Source organism: Phodopus roborovskii, unplaced genomic scaffold (genome assembly GCF_943737965.1).
Source record: "Phodopus roborovskii unplaced genomic scaffold, PHOROB, whole genome shotgun sequence".
NCBI lineage: Eukaryota > Metazoa > Chordata > Mammalia > Rodentia > Cricetidae > Phodopus > Phodopus roborovskii.
Genome location: NW_026125295.1, coordinates 23716967 through 23743032, shown reverse-complemented (window position 1 = coordinate 23743032; position 26066 = coordinate 23716967). Strand labels below are relative to the sequence as shown.

Here is a 26066-nt window from a genome sequence, read left to right as displayed (position 1 = left end):
CTCTTCAGAGGCTACTCCTAATGACTTACTTCTTCCATCTAAGCCCCACCCTCTAACAGTCCACTGGGACACGAGTTCAGTGGATTATACTCCACTGATAAGAGTAGAGCCCTCACAAGGCAACTGAGTCTCAAGAGGCTCATAAGCTAGAAACCAAGCCTTTCACTTGTGAGCCTTTGGGGACAGTTTCAGATTCAAATCATCACAGCATACATTCATATTGGTGCGATCAACTTTAAGCTGGGGGGAAAGCTCTGTGAAGAGAAAGAGGATTTCCAGACTCAAACACAGCTTGCAGTCTTTCTTCCAATGAAGGCAGGGTCTTCTTTCCTTTTTCTCCTTGTCATCCCCTTAGGCTTAATTATAATACTTCTCAGAGAGGAAGGAGAGCCTCACATCTGCCCCCTGTACAGACTCATCTGGAGGCTAGCTTTCTTCTCCCTGTGTCCTAGGGCCTTTCTTGAAGAAGAGGGGCTCAGGAAACCTGTGGCTGAGGCATCTGTCTACACTATATGCAGAGCAGTATATAGGCCTCTTCTGAAAACATGGCTCAGGGTCACCTCGGTAAGATGCAAGGAGATGGGACATAGCTTGATTTATGTTTCCAAGACCTCCCCAAGGTTCACAGTGATGTATTAGTTTCCTTTTGCTGCTATAACAAATCACCTCTAACTTTGTGGCTTAAAACAGCATAGATTTATGATCTTAGAGTTTTGGAGGTCAGAGGATGAAATAAGTTTCAGTAGACTAAAATCATGGCATCAGCGTGGTCACATCCCTTCTGGGGGGCTCTAGGAGAGAAAGTTTTCCACTTTGTAAAGGTTGCCAGATTCCTTGGCTCATGGACCCCCACACTCTAGTGCATCAAATTGGACATCTCCTTCCATCATTTACATTCATATTCTCATTTAGACTCTTGTCATAACACTAGTCTCATAAATATAATCCCAGAAAAGCTTTTCCATCTCAAGATCTTTAACTGCTCATGGATGCAACCACCCCTTCTTGTCATGTAAGGGGGATACACCGACATGGGTCCTAAGATGAATGTCCTTGGGGGGCATTCTTGTGTCTGCCACAGGTGGCTGCCTCGGGTACTCAAGTAAGGAGGCATGACATGGAGGACTGATGGCATAACGAAAGGTTGTGGCTAGGCAAATTTAAGATGAAGTCAACTCAGCTCAGCAATGAGTTGCATGCCACCATCTCTCAAAGAATACAGAACAAACGGAGTAAGCACACCTCTTACTGCTTTTTCAAAGGTAGATCACTGAGTACCTGCATTGCTGACCTGAGAGGAATGAGTGTGTCTTGAAGATCTGAGGACCATTCTCTGCCAGCACCATGAAGTCATGTAGCTACTTCTCCTCCAAGAACTAGGAGATATGTTGGAGATGGAAAGAGGCTGGGGAGGGGTGGGTTCCAAGAAGACCAGGGGTTTTGTAGTATGTCTACTTATAGAGAAGTAAGGGCTAGAGAGATGGCTCACCAGTTAAGAAAACTGGCTGATCTTCCAGAGGTCCTGAGTTCAATTCCCAGCAACTACATGGTGACTTACTTATAGAGAAGTAAAATATCCAGGGTCTCTTTGTACATGATATTGAGAGAATTTGTATTTGGGACCCTTTGGGTACACATTATTGACTCAAAATAATCACGAAAATTGTTCTTTTTAAAACAAAACAAAAACCTGTTTTGGATTCTACCTTCATGAGAAAACAGAGGTTCCATTCAGCCTTCCTTGTCTGTTTGGGACACATGATCCCAAAGGGAGGCAGGCATCACTGAAGACAACTTATAGGTGAGGATGCAGAACAGGGCAGTGCTATCACTTTAGAAGAAACAATGCCAATGTGTCCAGGACTGAGTCTTTAATAGCAGAATTAAAGTGCTGACAATGCCCAATTATTTTACTCATTAAGATGACTGGTCTGGACTGGACTGACCATTCTCTAATTAACTCCCTGGCACTGGCTATAATAATGATTGAACTAACCCATTTGACTCCCAGTGTGGCTGAATGGGCAAATGCAAGGAAACTAACTGGCTTTGCATCATTCTAACACACCATCTCCAGGAAAAAATGATGTGATTTTTTTTTTAAATCTTTTTCTAGGAACTTTCACATTCCATGTAAGAACAATGGACTTGATAGGCAACAGCTGTGGCTCATGACAAATGTGTGTAAATCTTGGTTGTAGGAAAATCCAGGCCTCTGACTGACTGTCTCCTTTATGCAGGAAGATAAAGGTCATTGTCAACACTAGCAGCCAGGATGAAGGGAGCCATGTACTCATACCCCTCCCCTCTCAATGGGGCCTGGGAGTGTTGGTTGCCAGGCCTAATTCCCTCTCCAGGGAGGTGAGCCATAGAGCTGGGAGAATGAGAAGCATTAAGAAAGGCACAATTAGTGGCTGAGGAGATGTTGCACTGCATTAACACACCTGTCATTCAAGCATGAGGATCTGGGTTTGGATCCCTAGAACCCATGTAAAGCCAGACATTGTAGAGAAAGTCTGAAATCCAAGCACTCCTATGGCCTGATGGAAGACAGAAGAAACTCTGGAAGCTTGAGAGACACCTAGCATAGCAGAGGGGCTTTATCTTGTGTGTCAGGGTATGCATGTACGCGAATTCACACCCAAACACAGAATTTTTTTAGAAGGACATAATAAGCTTCATGTATGAAGATCCAGACTTCACAAAGATATTTTTTTGGAAAAATATCTAAATTACCTTTATTCATTCAACAAACTCTACCTAGTGGCCAGAAGATGAAGGTACACAGCAGAATATTTGGTTTGGTTTGATGATATACATTTAAAAATGTATTAATATAATATAATACATATAATATAATCTAGTATTACAAAAATAATGTTAAAAATTAGGATGGTTTCCATGAAAACCTGATTTTCAGTTGTACAGTACCAGGCCTAGATTTTGTATGGCCTAGAGATGAATCTGTAATTCACCGAGCCAGACATCTAGCTTCACCAGAATGGGCCCGTCTAAGCCTTGCTGTTTCTCTCAGTAGCCCACTGAGAGAAAGTCTGGGATTCCCACTGCTTTTAGAGCCTCGGACTCCCACAGGAGAATGCTACCAGGGAATACTCACTGGCTACAAACCTGCAGATCAGTGAGCTTTCACAGAGTAAGTTATACCCTCCTCGTCTCTGTCCCTGGTGCTCAGGCAAGATGATACCTAAGCAAATGAGACCAATTTCTGCCTCTCATGGGCTCCACGTTGTTCACAGACACATTGTTTTCCTCATAAGAATCAGGACACCTGTGCTCTCTCTGTTTCACTGAGGCTGTCACTCAGTGCCACTCCAATGAGGAGTACCAGTGATCACCATTCTAATACAAACCAACAGGAAGACTATCATAATTCATAACATGGAATCAACCATATCCAAATAATATTAAAGCCAAGAGGGCCTGTGGATTGGTAAACCTTCCCTGGGTGTGCTGGGAGTTCTTGTCTGAGTTTGCACATGACTGACTGCCCAGCTCGAGGGATTTGCATTAGTAGATCTTGAGTAAAAATCCTATTAAAATGGCATTCCCTTGCTGTTAGCATCACTTTAGTGAGATGGTCTGGATTCTAGGGCATTTCCTGGGGCTGCCTGGTTAGATTTATAGACATGGGTGTTGGGAAGAGGGTTGGAAGCACCTCTGTGGTAGGGGTGAATGCTTCACTCATGACCATCCGTGCAGAGCTATGTAGGAAACATTCTGTACATCATACCCTAGCTTCAGTGCCAATGGGGAGTCAGTTGTCCAAACACACCTATTTGGAGTTGGGTCCTGGCATGGTTGCGGAGGTAGGCGCAGGGGAAATTAGTCCATGCTACTGGCCCCATGTATTGGTCTAGCCAAAGTTGCATTTTTGCTTGAATATTATGTGGTATATGTCATATCAGACTTTCCAAGTTTGCCGACCCATAACATCCATGGACTTGTATTGAATAATGTATTGGATACTTTGATTGTGGCCTGCTCTTCTGGGAGTGACATGACACAAAGAAATCTACTTGAACTTAATCCCTGCTCCACCATTTCTGAATTCTAACACTTGGGTCCTGTTCACTGGTTCACTGTCTGTCATAAATGCCTGGCTCTGCACGTGGACCTTTCATTTCGATGTTCCTTCCAGATGCATCCTTAGCCTCTTACTCACAACAGGCCCACATCAGGCAGCCCTGCCTCTTGTCCCCAGCAGGTGCCCTGCTCTCTGACCTGACTGAGACCGTCTTTTTGACCCATGATCATGGAAATTTCTAGACAGTTCTACTGACCTTGGGAATGAAGCACAGATTCTAACTCATAGAATAAGCTACTTAGAACAGAAACTAAAAAGCCCCAGCAGGCATTAGAACCATAAGAGGCTTTGAGAATTTCCAAGGTAGGCCAGGAGTTTAGTTGCACACAACATATTAGACCAGTGTTAATTCTTCTTGGCAAAGGGCAGCTATAGACTCACTGCTGGTTAATCCAACTGAATCTTTGAAATAAGCTAACAGGATACAAGATGGATACTGTTTAAGAACCGGAAAGGAATAGAAAATAGCTCAGTGAAACGAATCAAATGTTCAATTCATCACCAGAAGTGTTTAAAAAGATCTGGGTTTTTCTTCTCTCCATCCTTCTTTTTCTCCCCGCCCCCTCCACATCCTTTCACTGTTTCGCCGACATTTACTAGGCACCAATGAGGAGCTTAGGGCTACACTGTACACTGTAAAACTGAGGATGAGTAAGACAGCACCCTGCCCCCAGGAGCTCAGCACCAAGGGAGCAGGCAGAAGGGTTAACTGCTGTGATGGCAATGCAAAAAGAGTCACAAGGAGTCAGATGCTCGAGGGGACAGATGGCCCTCCAGATATGCCTGAGTGGTTCCTGGTATGTCCTGGGCATCAAGTAGTTTACATGCAAGAAACTTTAGGTAGGATTCTGAGATCACAGGGAGCTGAGCAAGGAGAAAGGTGGTTCTACAGGATGGCTTGTATACACCACTAGGTTGCCAGCATGGGTACTGTTAAGAGTTCTGTGCCCTCTGCACTACAGCTTCCTTCCTTTACCCGACAACCTTCCTCATGAGCTGATATTAAGGACTCCTTCAACTTTTGGAAGATTCATTTCTATAGTACAGAAATGCTACACCGAATTCTGTGCTTCCCAAACTCACCGTCTGAAATAGGGCAGGCAACCAATACGAAATATGTGGTGATACGTTGTTTGTGATCTAACCACTAAAGCTTGCCTGAAGTTCAGAGTGCAGAGCTAGTCACACTAGTTAGCAATAGATGCCAGGCAGTGGTGGTGCACACCTTTAACCCCAGCACTCAGGAGGCAGAGGCAGGAGGATCTCTGAGTTCAAGGCCACCCTGGACTACATGAGATCGATCTGGTCTGAAAAGAGAAACAGACCTAGGCAGTGGTGGCTCAGACCTTTAATCCCAGTGCTTGGGAGTCACACACCTTTACTCCAAGCACTAGGGAGGTGGAGACAGGAGTGAGATGGCTGGGAAGAGAGAGAGGAATATAAGGCGGGAAGGGACAGGAGCTCATGGAATTCAGTCTGAGGATTTGTCGGGACAGGATCACCCCTTTGGTCTGAGGAATCATTAGAGGTAAGAGGTCTCTCTTGTGGCTGGTTCCTTTACTTCTCTCTGGGTTTTTATTATTAAGATATATTGGAACTTGTGCTGCAAAATGAGGGAGTGAGAGTTGGGACTGCATGAGCAGGCTGGTTCCTTTTGAGAGGAGCAGATAAGATAGTGCCATCCTTGTCCCTCTGGGACTGGGAGCAAGCAGGGGAAGGGTGCCCTCTGCATGCAGGAAAACAGCTCTCATTAAGGCATGTATCAGTAGGCACCCTGACCTTGCATTTCCCAACCTTCTTGACCACGTGAAAGTAAACTTCCCTCCCTTAAGCCACATAGCCCGAGGTACTTGGTTAAGGTGGCCTGAGCAGACTTAGATGTAGACAAAGACAGAACTTGAGCCAAGTTTATAGGGTTCCATGATGGCTACAAATATTTTGCATAGTAGGTGTAATTCTTATCTATGAATTAATCGATTTTACATTTTAAATCAGCATGCTCACCACAGGAATAGCCTGAAAGAAAGGACAGGTGCTGGCCATGGCTTTCTGCCAGTCCTGGGTAAGTCACTGCCTGGATGTCCCTGTGGAAAGCCTGCAGCAGAACTGGGTATGGTCTCACTAAACAGCCTGCCCAGGACAGAGCAGGCAAAAAAGAAAAAAAAAATAAAAAGGAACATCCATGGGACCCAGGTAATAGGTAATTTAGATTTGGAAAGTGCTCAGTGACTCAGCCCTCCTTAAATGTCTGGCTTTCAGAATTGCTACATTCACTATATATTTATCTATACAACCAGGGTTCCTTCTTTGTCTATTTTTAATTTCCAACCCTGAAACTTCATTTGCCTGCATCCACGTTTCTCAATCCCATCTCAGAAAATGCCTCAGGGTATCTATAATTATCTTCACCAGTATGGCAATGTTCTTATTAAAGAACCCCTCACAATATGGAATTTATTTTAATTCACTTCAATTTGTATTATATATTTTAAAACATCCCATAAAAGCCATCTGGCACGTCAGGGCATAGCTAGGAGGTTGCTGAGAAATCATATAAACAATGTCAAGATTTTACCATTCCTCCCAGCCCCAGAATTCCTAACACAAAGAGAAAAGTGCAGATGAACACACATGCTGCCTTTTCAATCTCCCAGGGTCCGGCTGGGTAGCATTTTCTGTGATCAGGCTAGACAGTTGCCACTGGCTCCCAGCACGGTCCTTGCTTTTCTCACATTACAGAGGTCCCATTAGAGGAAATTCCTAGGGCTGAGGAATCTGGGTCCCACAGAGCATACATGATGGAGGGGCAGCGGTCAACCACATCTCAGTATGGATAAGTTCTTGCTGAGGTCAGTCCTACTGGGAGCCGGGGGAGGTGGTTAGGAGAAGACGGGAAGAGGCAGAGTAATAAGGAGATGGAAAACACAGGACTATGAAACACTCGGTCCCAGAAAGGGTGAGGTAACAATACACACAGCGGGAAGAGACCAGAGAAAATAGCTCTGTAGGTCACAGCACACACGGCTTCGGATGAAGTCAGAGTAGAATAAAAACAAAATAAGAGGTTGAGGCCTGAGACACCGGGGACTACATTAACTGACATCTAAGCCCTGCCTTTTAGCATTTTCCCTTTTGCAGATTTAATACTGTTTTTAAACACTAAAACCCTGACCACTTTCACCTCTGGGTGAAGGCCACACCAATCTTGCTTCCTCACTGTGAAGCACCCTCCCCCTGAAATGAGTACTCTGAGTCTCAGCAGTGTACAGCCCTCAGGAACACACACTTCAGAGCTGTTTATTCAACCCAGGCACATGACTTGTTGTGGAGAAGTGTGATGTAGCAGGCCCTATGATCACGCCATAATGCTCCAATGAGTCAGATTTTCCACTGCAGCAAAAAGCAGATACTGTTCACAATGCCCCATATCATTGCTTTCTTCAAAGTCTTCAGATCCCTGCTATCAATCACCTGTTGCCAAAACCAAGTCATACTGTCCCGCAAAGGAGGAAGGAAAGCATCCAAGGCAAGATGTGAGGCTCATTGACACAAAGACATATCAACAGAGATCGTCAGCTGGGCCTGGGGTCAGGGCAAACACCTTCCCAGTAGCACAGCAAAGGTCAGTGGGACAGATACAGGGGAACAGGAGCAAAGGTCCTCTGACCCTGTGGGGACTCGGCTGGCACACGTGGCCCTTTTCCCTCCTACTGGCTTTCCGGGGACAGTTTCCACCCTGACGTAAGATTCTGTGTGCCTTCCTGAACTGGCTTACTCAAAACCAAGAAACCAAGGAGACATGGTGCCACCACCCTGAGAGCAAACAGATGGCCCCCGCAGAGGGGAGGGGAGAAGGCATGCCCCTGAGAACCTCACCTGGTCCAGCTTCCAGTGAAACTCTGCAGGGCGAAAGGTATCTGCCTGGTCGAAGTCCTTCCTCAGGAGGAAGACGAGGCGGCAGTTGTGCACGTAGAGGGCATAGTGATGCCGGTTCATTTCTGGAAGGCAGAAATGGGGGAAGGCATGAGAGAATAAGCACTGGGCGGACCCCACAGAAGACCTTCTTCTGAGAAGCTCTCTTGCCTTTAAACCCTGGCCCAACTCCTACTCCATCAGATCTCAGCGAAGGGAGGTCATCTTGGCAAGCTTGTGGTGTGTACTTACAGGGGCTCCCTGACAATCACATCATCTTCTCTGGGCTCCTCCAGCATGGCTGGTTTCTCCTGGAGTTCTGGGATTTGCTTTGCTTTGTCAGTCTTGACACAGTGACCGCAGAACACATCTCTTTTGTCTCCCTAATCTATGCTAAGAGTGCCTGCCTTGCTTTTAGCTGCTAGGAGGAGACAAATTGATTTTCCAGCATTAGATATAACTCTGTGGCTCTTCAAAGCGATGAATAATCCCCCCTCCCCAGGCACAACAATCAATCAATGGAACTTTTCTTCCACTGATATAAAGACTTCCTTACTGCTTAGGAAATCTTTTCTCATGGTTTTAGCCACGACACTTAGAGCCATAAGATACTACCAACTGGCAGTAGAGGAACTGTTCTGTACCAACATGGAGAGATCATATTCTTCTTCTTTTTTCTTTTTCTTTTTTAGTATATTTAAATTAGAAACAATCGTATTGTACATATCAATCCCAGTTCTCTCTCCCTCCCATCCTCCCAAGCCTCCCACCGCATCCCCCATCCCATCCCCCATCCCCTTCCCAGAGAGGGTGAGGCCTTCAATGAGGAATCATCAACATTTATCAAGTCATTTGGGGTAGGGCCCAGGCCCTTCCCCTTGTCTCTAGGCTAAAGGAGTATCCCTCCATGGGAAATGGATTCCCAAAGTCTATTTATGCACCAGGGATACATCCTGGTTCCACTGCCAGAGGCCCCATAGACTGCCCAATTCTCCTAGTGACACCCATGTTCAGACGGCCTTGTTCAGTCCTATGTTGGTTCTCCACTTGCTCAGGTCAGCTGTTTCTGTGGGTTTTCCCAGCATTTGGCTGTAGAACGCAGGGAAACTAACTAGGGTGCATGTGTACTCTAAGTGGGTAAATGAGTACATGGGTCATGTATGGAGATGAACATAGCCTTACATTTAGACTCTTCAGTGGAGGATTGGAGAGATGGCTCAGCACTGGCTGGTCTTCTAGAGGACCCATGTTCAACTCCCAGCACCCTCATGGCAGCTCACAACTACCCGTAATTATAGTTCCAGGGATCCAACACCCCCACACAGACATGAATGTGGACAAAACACCAATGCACATAAAATAAAACCTTAAAAAAAAAAGACTTAGGTGGAACTGTATCTTTGATGATAATAAGAGTCATCTAGCTTCTTGGTGTTTCCTTATCTGAATTAGGGTAGGGACAGTGGACTAGCTTCCTGTATATCCTGTATAAACCTTGCTATGAAGTCAATACTGGCCTCATTTCTAGAGATGAGCCAACACAGGAACTGGTTCAAGATGCCTGTCCAAGGTCAACAGAGAGGGCCATTCTCCTGGCCACATGGCCTCAGCTGAGAATTGACAGGGAGGACTTGGTCCAGGCCAGTGGTTAGTTCTTTCCTAAGCAGTTTTGGGAGAGTTGACAGAGGAATGTGAACTTGAGGGATACCTTCTTTCCTTGAGAGAAGTTCATTATAAAACCAGAGGTCTGTAGGAGCTGCAGCCTCATCTGCTAACCTGAAACTGGTACACGTGTAGCAGATAAGGATCTGAGAAAACGCAGAGAAGAGGGACTTGGACCTTGATCACACTTTACCTATAAGATGCTATGAAGCCATCAAAGATCTGGGGTTTTCAGGCACAGGAATTCTACATATTCTGCATTGATTTGATTTTAAAGTTATCTGATAGCATTTGATCTGAACTCTGCAAAGACAGCATCTTAATTGCCACAATGAGGAAATGTATGTAAACCATCTGCTTGGAACAGATGCTCAGTGGCTGCTGGTTATTACAAAGGCCATTGCTGCGCTTTGGGACTACAGCAGCGCAGACATCCATGTCAGATGCTGTTTCTACCCAAGCATCAGTATTCTCTAGAACCCAACCCAAAATTGGCAGGAGGGAGGATGGGTAGTTGCTACATGTGCTCAGTGATTGGGGGAGTGAATCACTCAGCCTCTGGGTTGGCAAAACCCCTCTGGCTTGGTTATGGGTAGTCTACTAAACACTTCTTGTCCCTTCATGAATGTATAACTGATTTTCTGTGTTCTTGTTAAGAACAATTAGGAAAAGGAGGGAAGTAAGGTTAGCTTTATTTGGAATCAAAGAAGTGGACCAGGAAGATAGGAAAAACAGATCTCCTCTGCTAGAGCATCTTTCAGTATCTTCAGTATCTTTCTCCTTCCTTCTGCCTCACGTCTGCAGACTCCTGGATCAACACACAGGCTAGGGAACATCTCCCAGTCGGCCAACAGGCAGCAGAGGGTGGGGAGGTTCCCACTTCTTACAGTTGCAATCTTTTTGAGCAGTTTTCTAGTCACTCCAGGGCTGTAGGCACACCCTTGTGTTCCCAAAGGATGGAGGGCCACTGTAGTACTCCTTACTGGGCTGACACTGTGCCAGTGTAGGTCAGGTTGGCCCCTGTGTCTTAGGATTCCCAGCAGGAAATGCCAAGCACTGTGGATAGTCACATTTTCACTGTTTCCAGCTGAACTCAAGGTGAGCAGGGTGATGTCACCCCAGCAGGAAGAGATCCCAGCTGCAGTGGCAGATGTGTGGGTATGAAGGCCTTATGAGAGACCAGGTAGGAGCTAGTTGGGGGGCAGGTAATGAGCGGTAACAGGCAAAAGCATCACTCACATAAATGAATGCGGAGACAAAGGCCAGCAAAGGCCCAAACATCCCTTGTGTCAGACTGCTATGTGTGCACCTAACCCTGATTCCTTTGCAATCCGCTCTATGGTTAATTACATTCCACAGCCTCTCTATGTCTGCCTGAGGGCCCGGTGACCAAGTTCTGGAAAGCAGAAGGTAATGATCAGAGGCAAAACATACAGCCTGCTGTCTATGTCAATAAAACCCTCTTACACTCAACACTATTCTTCCTCTTTGATGCTAAGCGTAGCCAGAGAAAACAATGCAAGGATTCTTGTCTCAGACTACCTGAACCAAGCAGAGATTTGCCCTCCATACCCACCACTGGGCAGATGAATGAGGGAAACCATGAGAGGGGAGTGGTGGCTGCTGAGAGCTCTATTGGTAGAAATGGCAAAGGTGGCTTTCCTTCCCCTCTCTCTTCTTTCCATACAGTTAGCCTTTGCTGACTAACCAATCCTGTTACCCAACTATTTATAGATGACTTTATAAGGGATCAGCATTAGTAAGTTTTGTTTAGTTCACTAAACAGAGAGCAATATGATGTTCACAAAGGCCAATTTCATAATTTTCTCTATATTTATATTCTTTGACTTAGCAATCCAGCTTCCAGTCAGGAAACAATCAGACATGTGTGAAAGTTATCTTCTAGAATGCTCACTACAGCACTGTTTTATTTGCCTTTAAAAAGAGACACTCTAAGAGGCTGACAAAAGAAGTCATTAAATAAAGTATGATAAATCCACAAGGCAGAGTTTTAAACTGGCATGCAGTTTAGATTTTAAAGACTATTTTATCTGTCAGGCACGGTGGTGCATGCCTGCACTCCTAGCAATTGGGATGTAGACACAGGAGGCTCAAAAGTTCAAGGCCACTGTGGGAAACATGAGATTTTTGTCACATACACGCCTCCTAAAGAATACTTTACTACATGGAGATACGACCTGGGTATCATATATGAAACAATAATCCCACATGTACTATGAAAATAAATTGAAATGGGAAGAACATTCTACTTATTCATAGAGATAAAAGTAACACTTTAAGGAAATAGAATGTTATCAGATAATATTGCTTCTAAGTGTTTGGATTTTTAGGTGGTTTGTATATTTTGATTCTTTCCTGTGCTTTCTCCATTTCTGCTGCAATGTGTATCGCCTTTCCACTGGAAAAACTTTCTGATAGAAAATAAAAGTCCTAATCAGGCCTTGATTAAATCTCAATATTTTGTAGCTAAGTTATACTGAAACCTTTCCACCTTCTCTGTAACAACCTTTCTTTTAGACTTGTGTTTATGGTGTGTGTGTGTGTGTGTGTGTGTGTGTGTGTGTGTGTGTGTGTGTGTGCATATGTGTATATATAAATGAGTACAACTTGTACTCAGGTCAGGACACAATTTGAAAGAATTGGTTCTCTCTTTCCAAGTTGTGTGTTGCAGGCATCAAACTCCGGGTTGTCAGACTTGGAGGCAAGTGCCTTTACCCCTGAGACCATCTCTCCAGCCCTCTGTGCTAGCTGTATGGTGTCACTTTCTGCAATGGCAGAGTTGAGACACAGCCCTTGCAGAACTGAGGTGCTGAGCCTCCTGCTGGTGAGCCACTGTAATAAGGAGGCATCATTATAGACTGTAACCACAGCAGCCCAGTAGAGTTCCCCTGATGTGTTGACTCATGGACCTAGGTGGGGCCCTGACACCCACACTTTTTATAATGACTTGCTGGTTTATTCTAACAAGAGCCTGTGGTGCCTCATTTGTAAGAGTCTGGCTCTAATATGTACAGTAAGAGATCCTAGACACACATAGACTGCTCTAGACAGTTAGTGGTGCTGTCCTGGCCCATTATGCTAATTCTCCTGTTACACTTGCTCTTGCATAGGCTTCTGTGTTTCCTGGAGTGCTCAACACACATTCAAGAAAGAATCATATCCATGGCTGCTAAGTCTTGATTGGTTTCCTCACATCTGCACCATCCTAAGATGTGGCCTCAGTGTGACTCTGACCCCAGAGCCATTATTTCCAGAGCAGCCACCAGGTGTTACTAGGACCAAATCACCAAGGCCAGCCCCAAGATCAGTGTCACCTTACGCAGGCAATGACATCCATCCTGCATGAAGGTCTCAGAGAAAATCTATTGCTGGTGCTGACTTTTCCTACATAGACTGGACTGATGTATCTGTCTAGAAGAAACACAATAGCATAGACCACAGGGTCACCTGGGATGGAAAACGTGGAGGTCCTTGTCGTTGCGTGAAATGGAATAACCCCAGAAACAGTAATGATGGTGCCAGTGATACCACATAAACTAATGGTCCCCTGCTTCTGCATCTGATTTAAATGATTTTATATTTTTTTCATACTTATTTCCCCCACTTGGCATATGGGGAAACTGAACTTAATAACAACTAGTTGAGCTGGGGATCTGGGCTGTCTGACAGCATGTACTGTTCTGTCAGTTACCCTCTGCACTGCCTTACAGTTATAAACATGAAGTATTTATATAAATAAATACACAAAATACTTGAGGATTTTAACAAAAGTTACATTTGAAATGGGAGACAGGAATCATAATAAAGGCAGAGTGGTAAGTTTGGCAAAAGCTCTCAAGACAGGTATGTGAGTGTATATGCAGCATGTGAGTGTGTATCCGGCATGTGCGTGTGTGAGTGTGTGTGGCGTGTGCATGTGTATGTGGCGCATGTGTGTGTATGTGGCATGAATTCAAATTGGCCGCATAACAGCTCTCTAGATCCTGATATCTTACAGGATCTTTCAAATTACTACCAGTGAACAGGTAGATGGAAGGAGTTTTTCTACCTCTCTGCTAAACTATCTCCCCCTAAACTTGTTTCTGTTCTCTTCCCACCACGCTAAAACTCTCCTGCCCACAGCAGCTGCAGCCTGTCTCAGGGCAGTGGGCTGGGCTGAGGCAGCATCTGCTCAAGTTTTTCATTCTTCCCACGAATGAGGTTTTTGGATTTTGTGCCCTAGCACCACTCATGCTGACTGGTGCATTCGTTTCTCAGACCCACGAGGGGTTTCTCGGGTTTTATACCCTAGCACTGCCCTTAGACTGGTACATATATTGCTCAGGCCTACAGTGGTCTTTTTGGATGTAGAACCCCTTGGATTCCGGTTTCCTGTTAGTTTCACAACTCCTTCTGCCTCACTCGTGGAGAGAAAAAAGCCAACAAAATTACATCTCAAAACTTTATGATTTCTGCCAGCTGTTGGGGATATGTTCATGGCAGCCACCGTCCTGACCACCTGGCCTAGCCTCACCCCCCATGGTTCTTCCCTCTGCTACACCAGCCACCTAGGCAGAGGCAGTCTAGCCAGCTTCTGCCACCAGCAGAACCTGTAATTCATTTACCTTTTGCCTTTTATTCTTTGTCTCTAATTTCTTTTTCACTATGTTGCATATAGCTTCACACTCTGGTCCATCTCATTTTTACCCAGTCCTGTTTAATATATCTGTACATTTGATTTAAATTTAACTTTATGTAAATGTAAGCTAACTTCATACAACTTAAATACAACTGTACTAAGTCTCAAATATTTCTAAATTGTTATGTGCCTTTTAATGGTGGTAAACATTTAAGGTTATAAATGTCTATTTCAAACTAACAAAATATTTATGCTACCCAGTCTTTCCTGTAAGCTGTTTATAAAACTCAAAGGGAGTTTTTCTCTACCTCTTTGTCCTCTACAGGTATAAGTCTAACCTACTAAGTTCAAACTAGTTACAGTCAGGCTGCAGGGTCTGAGTAAAACATCCCTCTACAGCCTCTCAGCTTGGATCCAGTTTTCCAAACAGATTAATTAATTACAGGGATAAAGCCTTACCTAGCCACCTATGTGCTTAAGGCAAATAACTAAAGACATATTTTGTATACTAAGGTATGCTAAACAGTCAGACAGCCCTCAAATGCTCAAAGATCTAGAGAATATGGCATTTAAAATGTTTCATTAAAAAGCTTTTATAACAGAGAGACAGGCCAGCTGCTGGCACCACCCATTTCCTCCAAGAAGACTGATGGACACTGAAGAAGCATCACCCACAAAAGTGGCAACGCTAGCCACTGAGCAATCCTGCCTTTCATCTCAACTGCTGCAAAAGGCTCTAAGGACCATGGAAAAGAGGGCAGTGGAATCGACTTTCTCCACATTGCTTGGGCCAACGGTAGGTAAGTCTTCCAAAAGCTCCTAATCCACAGGTCTCGTGCCATCAGCAGAAGGCAGACGTCCTTAAAGCCTCTGACTTCAACAACTGTGGAGGACCTGGGATGGCTGTCCATTCTGCCAGCTAGTAAGTCTCTGTTACTCTCTAATCATTCAGGTAAAATTTTATCCTTCTCAAGAACTCTGATGCTTTTGACGACTGGTAGCTTTGTCAGCTTAAAGCAGCAGCCAAGGCTCCAATTGTTACAAAACAGATTTCAAAAATGGGTATTTTAAGGTTGCTACTGTTTATAGTATTTAATCAATAAAGTTTTAACAGTATTAAACACCATACTATGCCACTATATGATCATAACTGTAACTATAACCTTACAATTAAGGTGCTTTTCATTGTGCTAAAAATCTGCCAGTTGTATGTGTTACTTCTTTCAGCCAAATCATTTCTAACATGAGTATGCTGCTAGTGTGTCTTAATATTTATGTTTTCGCAAACTCAAAGGATTCTTTTAAGTTCCAGGGAGCTGAATTGGATCCATTTACAGGTCAGATTCACTCCAAATAATTATTACTCAACTTTTTCCTGGCCTTGGGACTTCCTAACCTTGTCCTGGGTCCCTCTTGGGAGCCCCTCCCCCACCTCACACTTATCCCATTAAGTACTAAGACCTAAGAGACAAAAACTTAACCTGTCCTCTGCTCTGCTAACATCTTGCTAGGTCTCAAAGAGATGCCAGAGCCCCATACTGTCAGAACTGTGATGAAACAACCAGCTACCAGGACATGGCAGCACCCCAGTCTTCACGGATCCCCCAAAGACTATCTACGCCCCAAGTCAGCAGGAAGTAGTCTCAAGAACTCAACGTCCTTATTCCCTAACCTGCCACACCCAACCCCCACCACCTTTTTAATAACAACAAGAGGTGGGAATGTTAGGAACTAGCAGCCAGCTGACCCCTGCTGAGGCTCATGGTTGTCTTTGCTAGTCAGCCTTACCTGGTGGCTCAAGCTTTACCTGGCTTCCAGAGGACTCAGTTAAGCAAGTTTTTAAGCAAGAGCTCCAAGCATGCCTCCTTCTCTTGCTCCCTCTCTAGCTCTCTCTTGCTCTCTCTCTCTGCCCTCCCCCTGCTCTCTCTCTCTCTCTCTCTCTCTCTCTCTCTCTCTCTCTCTCTCTCTCTCTCTCTCTCCTGCTTTCGGTTGGCCACCAGCTACCCCCTCTTTCTCTTCCTTCTCTCAATAAACTCCACGTGGGCGCTGAGTCTCATGTTTGTGTTTTATAGGCATTAGTTGCATCAAAAGAACAACATATGTGGCATGTGTGTGTATGTGGTGCATGTGTGTGTATGTGGCATGTGCGTGTGTATGTGGCATGTGTGTGTATGTGGCACGTGCATGTGTATGTGGCATGTGTGTGTATGTGGCACGTGCATGTGTATGTGGCATGTGTGTGTATGTGGCACGTGCATGTGTATGTGGCATGTACATGTGTATGTGGTGTATGCATGTGTATGTGGTGCACGTGTGCACACAGAGGCACAGCAGCACATGAATAGAATGTGGACTTAATCTGACATTCCAGTTCTGCTGTTTATTGGCTGTGTAACTACTTGGGACAAGATACATGACCTCTCTCTCAGTGAATGTTTCCTTATCCTTAAGATGGGAAACTCAATAAGGCATTCATAAAATTTTCTTGTAAAGGTTCAGAAAAGGAATAGTTGACACCAATCATATATTCTAAGTGCCCGACACTGCTCTGAGCTCTTCACATATATTTAACACACTTAAGTCAGCAATAGCTCACGAGGAAGATGATTCTATAACAGTGCCACCCATCTAAAAGTGATGGGGCATGGTGAGGTCCCAGAGCTACCTTGTGTAGGCCTAGCATGAGAGATACATGCAGAACCTGTTAGCTAGCACTGTCCCTTTTCAAACTACTGCTTTAAGTTGACAGTATCATTTTTTTAAAAAGGGGGTTTTGGAAAATACTTATATGATATAGTAAATGTACCGTTTCTTTGTTGTCAAAAGAATAAAGAAGCCTCCCTCCTCACCTGAACCCAATGTATCCCTGTATCCCTAAGGTACTTCCATAGACATGGGAGTTCTGAGGAGCGCAGTTTGAAGATCATGGATTTCAACTTCTGCATTCTCTCTGTTTGCAGCTTTTCCACTCTTTCCTAACTCTGCTTTACCAGGACCCTAGAAAATAGGCAGCTGGAAAAGCAGGGAGCAGACTACATCCCCAAGCTCCCAATGCACTTCTATTTTAGCACAGCCTTCAGTTACGTCTACCCAGCCATGGGGACAGAGTGGGTTGGAGACTCACCGGTTTTATCCGAGTTGCAAAGGATGGTTTCCTTCTCAGCTCTGACACCGGGGCTGGGACCATGTTTCATCCACATAGTGATGGTGAACTGGTCTGTCAGGTTCTTGGGCACAATTCCATCAGGGATCTTGGCACCCTGCCTGCCATCAAACTTGAAGATCATCTCACTGCTGTCCACCAGCAGTCCTGCAGTCCAGTTGGTAGCCGCACTAGGGGATGGCAAGAGGTCAATGATGCCCGAGGATGCTCCTGCAAGGGGAAGAGATGAAAGCACAGTGGGTTTCCCTTGGGGCGGGAGGTGTTCTTACCTTTTCATTTGTGCTTCCGTGTTAGAATGCACTTAGTGTACTTACTGAAGTCTGTGCCTATTCCTGACCTGGGTGGCTCAGAAAAGAGCCCAGTATCATTCCAGCCTCTGAACTGCTTCTGGTCTGCTTGGCCATACATTGGTAACTTGCAGAGAAAAGCGATACATATGTCCAGGCAGGTACAATCAACTACTGAGTTCTCACCTCGAGAGAAGGTAGCAAGCCACTTTGTACACACTATGTTTTTCTATAACAATTTGTTGAAGCCAAATACTGCAGCACTTGAAAAAGGGGGCCCTGAGGTCTGCAATACTTCAGCACTTGAATTTGACACCTGGCAGCTTGACTTGGCACTTTGTGACTGGGAACATGTCCCTTAATCTCTTTGACTATATTCCCTTCCTTGGTGTATGCAGGGCCTGAATGGGATTATGCATTCAAGCTTGGAGCTATATGTTAATATATGATAAGTGCTCATTCAGTGTGAGCTACAATTTTATCATTATCATTACTGTGATTTTTGCTAGGCTAGAACAGGCATGGCAATACAGGACCTACCACAGGCCAGCTCTGTGGAAGGTTGGGGAGAAAGGACAGCTGGTTGTTCTTCTGGGAGAACCCTTGGGACCTGAAGAAGGGCTCAGTTGCTCAGGTAATATGGGGGGGGGGTTGGGAACTTCCTACATATTTTCTCCAAGTATGAAGAATGGGGAAGACAGGCTTTGCCAGGGCTGTTCATGGGGCTGTCTCCTGGTAGGGCACTCAGCAGTCATTGAAATGTTGTGTTTATTGGTGGTCCAAAGGTGAGAGCAGCTGCCTCCCACTATACATGCTGATGGATGGTGGGAAGTATGCACTATCTGATGTTTGACGGGACAGTGGCCTTTTGACTTCTACAGAGCACAACTGTCATATCACCCAGGGTTTGGGTTTCAAGGTCAGCTGCCATGAAAAGACTCCTACAGTGGAAACTCCTCAGGAAGGAGCCACATTGGAAACTGATAGATGTTTTTATAATGTTCATTCTAGCCAGACATCCTTTTGGCTTTGGAATGGAGCAGAAGACTGTACATAGTACATAGGAAAAATATGATTCTTTTGAGCACAAATGCTCTGTTTAGCACAAGAAGTTCATTCTGAAAGGGCCTCTAGAAAGGCAATCCTTGAGAAGGTGGAGGATGCAGGCTCTCCATCCATGATTCTCTGTGGGAAGCATGAGCAGAGTTGATGGCTTGATTCACGGGCATTTTCTAAGGTTGTTGAGTGTTAACTGCACTGACACATAGTAGGTATTTAGTACCTATTTACAATTGCTCTTTCTCTTTTCCAGCATCCCCTTAGGATTCCTTGGTAGAGCCTGGGGAGATGACTTAATCAGCAAAGGGCATGCCTCACTAGCATGAAGTTAGAATCTCTACAACTCACATAAAAATATAGGCACAGTGTGTGAGTGAGTGTGTGTGTGTGTGTGTGTGTGTGTGTGTGTGTGTGTGTGTAAGCCCAGGACTAGGAGGGAGTGGGTAGAGACATACAGAACCTGGAGGCTCATAGACTAGAGCCATCCTAGCCAAAGCAATAAGCTTCAGTTCAGTGAGAGATCTTGACTCAAAAATTAGGAGGAGAGTGACAGAGGAGAGATACCTAATGCTTACTTTTGGCTTACACACACACACACACACACACACACACACACACACACACACACACCTATGTGCTCATGTATGTACATCTACTCTAATGAATATATACATCATACATACACATAACACAGCATACACACAGTACAACAATACATAGCAGAAATAAGGAAGGAAGGAAGGAAGGAAGGAAGGAAGGAAGGAAGGAAGGAAGGAAGGAAGGAAGGAAGGAAGGAAGACTGGCAGGCAGGCGCTGGCAATTCACCCAGTGTTCAGATAACCATCCTGCCTCTTGTCCATGCCTTAGCCCCTTATCCTACCTACTTATTCTTGCCTTACAGTGCTCCCTGTGGCATATACTGCTTTACCTGAAAAAAAGAAGCTCACATTATCATTTTGCCTTCCTTGGTCAGTATTCTCAATATATATTGGTGAAAAGGACACCAGTCATGGTGGTAGCAGAGAGGGATCAGTGGGCGGTTTTGGAATGACAGATTTGTGGCACACTGAAAAGTTCATTTTCCCATCACCCACAGAATCGCATCTCAGCATCCTCTTTTATTGATAATGGCACTAGATCTGATGCTGGACTTGTGCAGCATGATGACAACCAGTGACTCAGGCACATACTATTTGTTCTTGAAAGCTGAGGTGGCTGTGGAGATGCAGGCTGATCATTTAGAACCCCAGAAAAGTCACGTACAGTGTCTTGGGGTGGGGTGCTGTTCTGCCATCAATGGAGCATCCAGGGTGGCACATAGGGGTCCCAGGTTGATGCTTGGCAGGGCTGGAAACTATCATATGAGGATCGCTCTATCAGTTAACAATTTTTCTATTCTGTAGAATTCACACAGCACTTCATAATTTAGACTAGTGAAGCAATTGAGTGAAAAATAATTTCCAAAAACATTTGGACAGAAGTACAGAGCAAGGACTGGTGTGACATAGTAGTAGGGGAGGCATGAAAGGTGTTTGGGCAGCAAACTGCTTAAAGAGTAACTTAATTCAGAATGGAGATGTTCTATAGACAGAGATGGAACCCAGAGAACATCATCTATTTATATTTCTACATTATTGTATCCCAAGGAACTTTCTACGGGGCACTGAGTGGCTGCCAGACCAGAATTAGTGAATTACCACATCCATTCCTTTGTTACATCTGTATGACGAACACCACGAGATTCTGGTTGGTAGGTAAGAGGCCCTGGGCTGAGGGAGCCCAGACTTATAATCAGCTATTGAGTGGGCCCATCATCAGGGCTTTCCATTTCCACAGCCTAGGCACCTTCCTGAACCTCCTTAGTGACCTAGAACAAAATTCTATAATTCTTTGTGTACTTAGCAAATGTGGAAACTGAAGGCCAGGGAGGAAATAACTCAATCAGGGTTGCACCACCACATGGCTGGCTAGAGACAGGTGATAAGCAGATGATGTGTGTCTGATACAGGCTAGTGTCCAATGACCAGCCACCTTGGTCCCATGAGATACCCTTTCTCCATCGAGGTGTCTGCTCCTAGAGGGGGACACCGAGACTAGCCAAGCAGAGCTCCAGTGTCTTCCTGTGAGGGGATGGCAGTTCCCCTTCCCTGTCTGCGGTTGTTGCCCGCTGGAGAACATGATGCATTTAACCAGATGGGGAAAACTTCCACTGACTTAACAGACTGAATACAGCTCTTGGTATAATTACACCGAGGAAGATTCATTTCCACTCAAAGTTCTTTCTTCTTCCCTTAGCAGCCCATAGGAAAGCTTTGGGGAAACAAGACATGGCACCGGCAGACGTGGTGTGGTGGTAACTGCATATCCAAGTATGCTTAGGTTGCTCCTTTAGAGTCCTCAGTGACAATTACCAGAGCCACTAAATGCAAAGAAGTCATGTTCTTGTGACACACTGCAGCTGTAGCTTCAGTGCTAGGGGCTTCAAACCAGTAGTAAACTCTGATTCCAACTCCCTGGGCTCTACCAGGGTGTAGATGCTGCTATGGGCAGCAAATAGAGACAAAGCAGAATGGGAGGGATTTATGGGCACTGGATGATGTAGGAGGTCAAATGGAACATGGAAAGGTGGTCACTCAGGTCTGTATTCTGCTGAGCACAGCCCAAATGTGGATAGCCAGTGCCCTCTAGCATTCCAAGGTGGGGCTGTGGCAAGAGTGATATGCATGGAGTGTTCAGAGTCCATTGTAGACACAGGAGAGGGTGAAGATAAGTGGGAGGATCCTGGGAGAGGAACTGTCTCATCTAAGGTCAAGGCTCATTCTATAGTATTCCCAGAAAGACATATGGTGAGTGATAAGCAGATCACTCCATGTCATCTCAATAATTGTGTATTCACTATTGTGTATTCGCTAAGCCATGTCTGGTACTACCATGAGGAAGAGTTTTTTTTGGCAGAACCCAGGAAGGCCCTCTTCAAGTGCCTGGTGTATCATTGGGTCTGGGTGATAGAAGAATGTATGTGTGTATGATATGTTTCTTGACCTATAATATCAACTCAGCCACATGTCCAGAGAAATGAGGATGCAAGAGACATATATCAGGAAAGAAGTATTAAGTTATAGTCTACAATTTACCTTGAATCTTTCCCATCTTTCTGGGGATAAATGGTGTTCAAGATAGAGGCTACTCCATTAGCTGAGATTTTGCCCAATCCAAGGAGAACATATGATAGGAATGATAAACCTCTGTTATTTCAAGCCAATGAGATTGTGAGGCCATTAGGTACTGTAGGATAACCTGGCTGACCATCCTTACTGATCTCACAGAAGGAAATGATATAGGTAACTATGGCTTCCATTTTTCCATCTACACGCCGGAGGTCTGAAGGAAGGCCTTGAGAATAGAAACTTGAATTTATACCTGAAACAAGCTGGGCATTGGCTGGCAGGTAGGTAGCCAGACTCCTGGGGTGGAGCCATGGACATCTACCTAGTTAGGGCATCGGAGCCTCTGATGGTGTTTCTTTGGACAGGCTCTGCTAAACTGCAAGCTGTCATAGAGAACCATGAACTCTCATACTTCTTCAACATTGTACTGCAACACCTTTTACCATGTCCTGTCTTCCCAGAAAACCAAACTATTAGGTTGTTTAATGTTATAGATGGTTCTATATTATTTCAAGAATGACATAGCATTTAGACAAGCAAAACATTTGTTGAAGTAATCCATGTATGAATCCCCTGGCTCTCCAGTGTACAAACCTAGAGAACATAGGGTTGTCTTCCCACCCTGCTCTAGTTTGGGGAGCTTCTTGATTTTAATAGCATGCTCATACACTGTGGCTTTTCCTTCAACAAAACCTGCCCTGGGAACTCCTGACTTACAAACAAAACTGTTGTCCTTGGCATTGTGCTCAAGGAAGTAGTGGCCAGCTGCCAGGAGCCCCTGATCCTCTGAGGAACAGCCTGGCCTCTGTGTTACAAAGGGCATATGCACCACAACGTGTTTTCCTATTGCATATAATATGTACTGACATGGGGTCAAGGAAGGGAACCTTTTCTTGGGCCATTGTTAATGTCAAATTTGATTTGGCTGAGAGCTGCTTCTTGCATGTCAACCTCAATACAATGCTGTGACATTTCACATCTGGAAAACCTGGTCCTAAGACAGGACCTTCTGAGTTCCTGAAGTTGGAGAAGGCTGTGACCACCTCTTCTAAGATGCCTGGCTTCATAGGGAGCCTGGAAGGTGAGCTCAGCCTAGGCTGTTTCTGGTCTATGATCTGGAGGAAATATAGGTACAGGGAACTCGACCAAATTGTTCCAAAGCAAAATGGGAGTGCCTTCATGTTTAAATCTCAAGAAGCAAATATCTGCCATACAGTGTTTCTCCAGGTCCGTCTCAAATGCTGTCACATTTTCTTAGTGCCTTTTGATACCAGCAAACATCAGCTACTGCCCTCTTTTTCCTTAGTCAGGATCACTCACTGCACCTCTTGGGAAGTAGTCTGGCTGGGTCACTGTCCAACCACATTAGTACAGAGGATGCTGCAGAGCCCCAGCTCCCACAGAGGCAACACAGGACTTCTCCTAACTGGGTAAGGGTGCAGGTGACATGTGACTGAATGGGAGAGCTTGGGAGAGAAAAGCAAAGACTCGGAGATGAGCAGAAACAAGAAGGGACAAAATGGGAGGCAGGATATCAGCTTAAAACAAGTCACAGTATTGGGACTGCAAGGTGGAGGCAGCGCCTCAGGGGAGGAGGTTGGAATGTGCGGTTCCACAGGTGACTGCCAGTGCTGTCCTAGAAATGTACCCTTGCTACTGGGCTCCTGGTTTAGGTTGTGGCTCCTGTCACCCAACTAGACACTGATGCTGGTACCTTATATCCCTCCTGTCTTCCTTTCAACAGCTAACCACTTGTTAAATCTTGCTGATTTTGCCTCTTAACTGTCCTAAATTCATGCCTACGGCCACTCGCCTGGTTCAGAACTCATTATCTGTTGTTTAGATTATGGTAATAACATCCTAATTGCTCTCCCTGTTTCTCTCCAAAGTCAATACAGATTTGGAGGATGAAAAATGCATGAATACTGAGGTGTCACAGCAGCTCTTTAGATGAGAAACCCAGCAAGAAACCTTCCTGCCATCTACTGAAAATGCAGATGTCTGTCAATAGGATCCACAATGCCCACAAGAGTCAGACAGCATCACGCAGCCTGTGTGTTGTGTGTGACCCAGCCCCTGCCTTTTTCTTAGGTCCCAGAGGGTCTGACTTCTGATGTTCTACCCTGTGCTTCAGCCCTGTTTTGCTGTGTTCTCCTCCAAGCCAATCAGAAATAATGATTCTAACCTGAGAAAAGACTCATCTGGCCACCATGGTTACTGGGCAGGGATCCCATAAGAATGATAGGCAGTCTTCTGGGGAGGTGACCAGAGAGAAACAGCCTTCCAGGACCAGATGAAGCACACCTGGGGGGACTGTCCCCAGTTGGGTTAGCCTAAGAGGCTGGCAGGCCGTATGGAGTGAGATGACGGCACACCACATGCAATTTTGTTCTGCTATTTCTTTGCTCAAAATGCTCTATCTCCCATCTTTTCCCAGCAACATTCAAAATCAAGTCACAGTGTATGCCCTTGGGCCCTCTGATCTTTAACAAGCCGATTCATCGTTTCCTTCTTACCCAAAGGAGTTTGGGAAATGAGTATAACCCGAGGTGGCCATATGGGGTCAAGGTCACTGACACCACAGGTACATGGAGAATGTAAAGGGATATTCATTCCAAGTAAGATGTCACATTGTATGGCTTCTGTGAACTAAGTAGAGGAAAGGGCAGGATTTGAAGCATTGTGTGAGCATTGCAAATGCCTACATATCCACTTTTGAAATAGCTGTTTGAAACACTATTTCTCCCAATCTACTGAATTGTTCGGAGGGGCAGGCAGCCTCATACACCTTCCCTGAAAGCCTGGTGGTATGATAAGTAGAATGTGCTAAAATTTTCACTTGATTCTTTGGGCAAGAACAAACAATGAGAAATATTTCCCAAAGATAGTGGTGGAGTCCCTCATGGAGGTGACAAATAAACTACATGGAGGGACCTCACTTTCCTCTTGAAGAGGTGTGGCTACTGTCAAATGCGGAAAGCCCACTGTGGAAAGGAGTCTTATCCTCAGCTCCCACAGTGAGACTGGAGAGCCACAAGTGAGTCCCTGGGTATTCCAGTCAAGAACAAGTGAGAAGTACTGTATGTCCAAGTGAGATGAAGATCTCCATCAACCTCACAGAAGTCAGCCTCTCTTGCACAGATTCACTGGAGAGACATTGTTAGCTACAGGGACCAAGCTGGCTGTGATAAATTCTTGACTAATGACCCCACCATTCAGATACACCTCTTTCAAATCCTCTCCCTGATACTTTCTATGCAAACTTCAATACTTTTCATACTTTGAGTCTTCAAGTTTCCATCTTTAAAGCTGAGTAAATATAGTCTCACAGTAAATATGTGAAAACCAGATGAAGAATCATATACTGAGTCACAGGATGTACACCATGGGCATTCAGCAATCACGGGATGTACACCATGTACATCAATAGTCACAGGATGTACACCATGGGCATTCAATAAAGGCAGGTTTCTTCTAAGCCATCCTCCATGGCTTCCTCTTGCCAGCCCATTTCCTCTCAGTAATTCCTGTCCTTTCTCCTTTCTTGCAGCTCATTCTTCCTCTCCATTAACAACCCCTTGCCTGTCTCCCTTTTACCCAAAGCTGCTTTGCTATGGACAGCCGGGCTCAGCTCCACAGGCCTGTAGCCTGAGCAGGTGTTTAGCCTCAGACACTTAGTTGAGTGTTTTGCTTTTCCTATATTAAAATCCTTAATCATTTCATTTGCATCAGGCCTTGGACTTATGCAGTTGCTTGGTGGAGATGAGTCAGATGTTTTTGCAGGCTCCTGGCACCACTCTTTATAATGATCCTAGGCAGGCAGCTCTCCAAAGCCTGGCATGGCAGAAGGACCTTGAGTGTCATTTGGCTCTGTGACAGAACTTTTAACTGAATTTTGCCATTTAATCCCTGTCTTACTGGTGAAGAGTGGAAGCGTCTGTCATGGCACTTGCCTAAAGCCACACACATACTCTGAATCAGTTGAGTTTGAGGCCAAAACTGAGTTTTCTGACCCTTCTGTCCTAAGCAAATATGCATCCAGGAGGGCTGAGGCAGGTGGGGAAGGCGGATC

General features: G+C 45.0%; 1 protein-coding gene across 1 annotated transcript in view; it reads right to left on the bottom strand.

Moving 5' to 3' along the window:
* Positions 1-26066, bottom strand: part of Clstn2 (calsyntenin 2) — a 556633-nt gene that overhangs the window by 66086 nt on the left and 464481 nt on the right. Inside the window, exons 7-8 of the mRNA XM_051206591.1 lie at positions 17443-17691; positions 7982-8103 (exon numbers count right to left, since the gene is read on the bottom strand). Coding sequence (XP_051062548.1) covers positions 7982-8103; positions 17443-17691 — 371 coding nt within the window. The remainder of the gene's footprint in view (positions 1-7981; positions 8104-17442; positions 17692-26066) is intronic.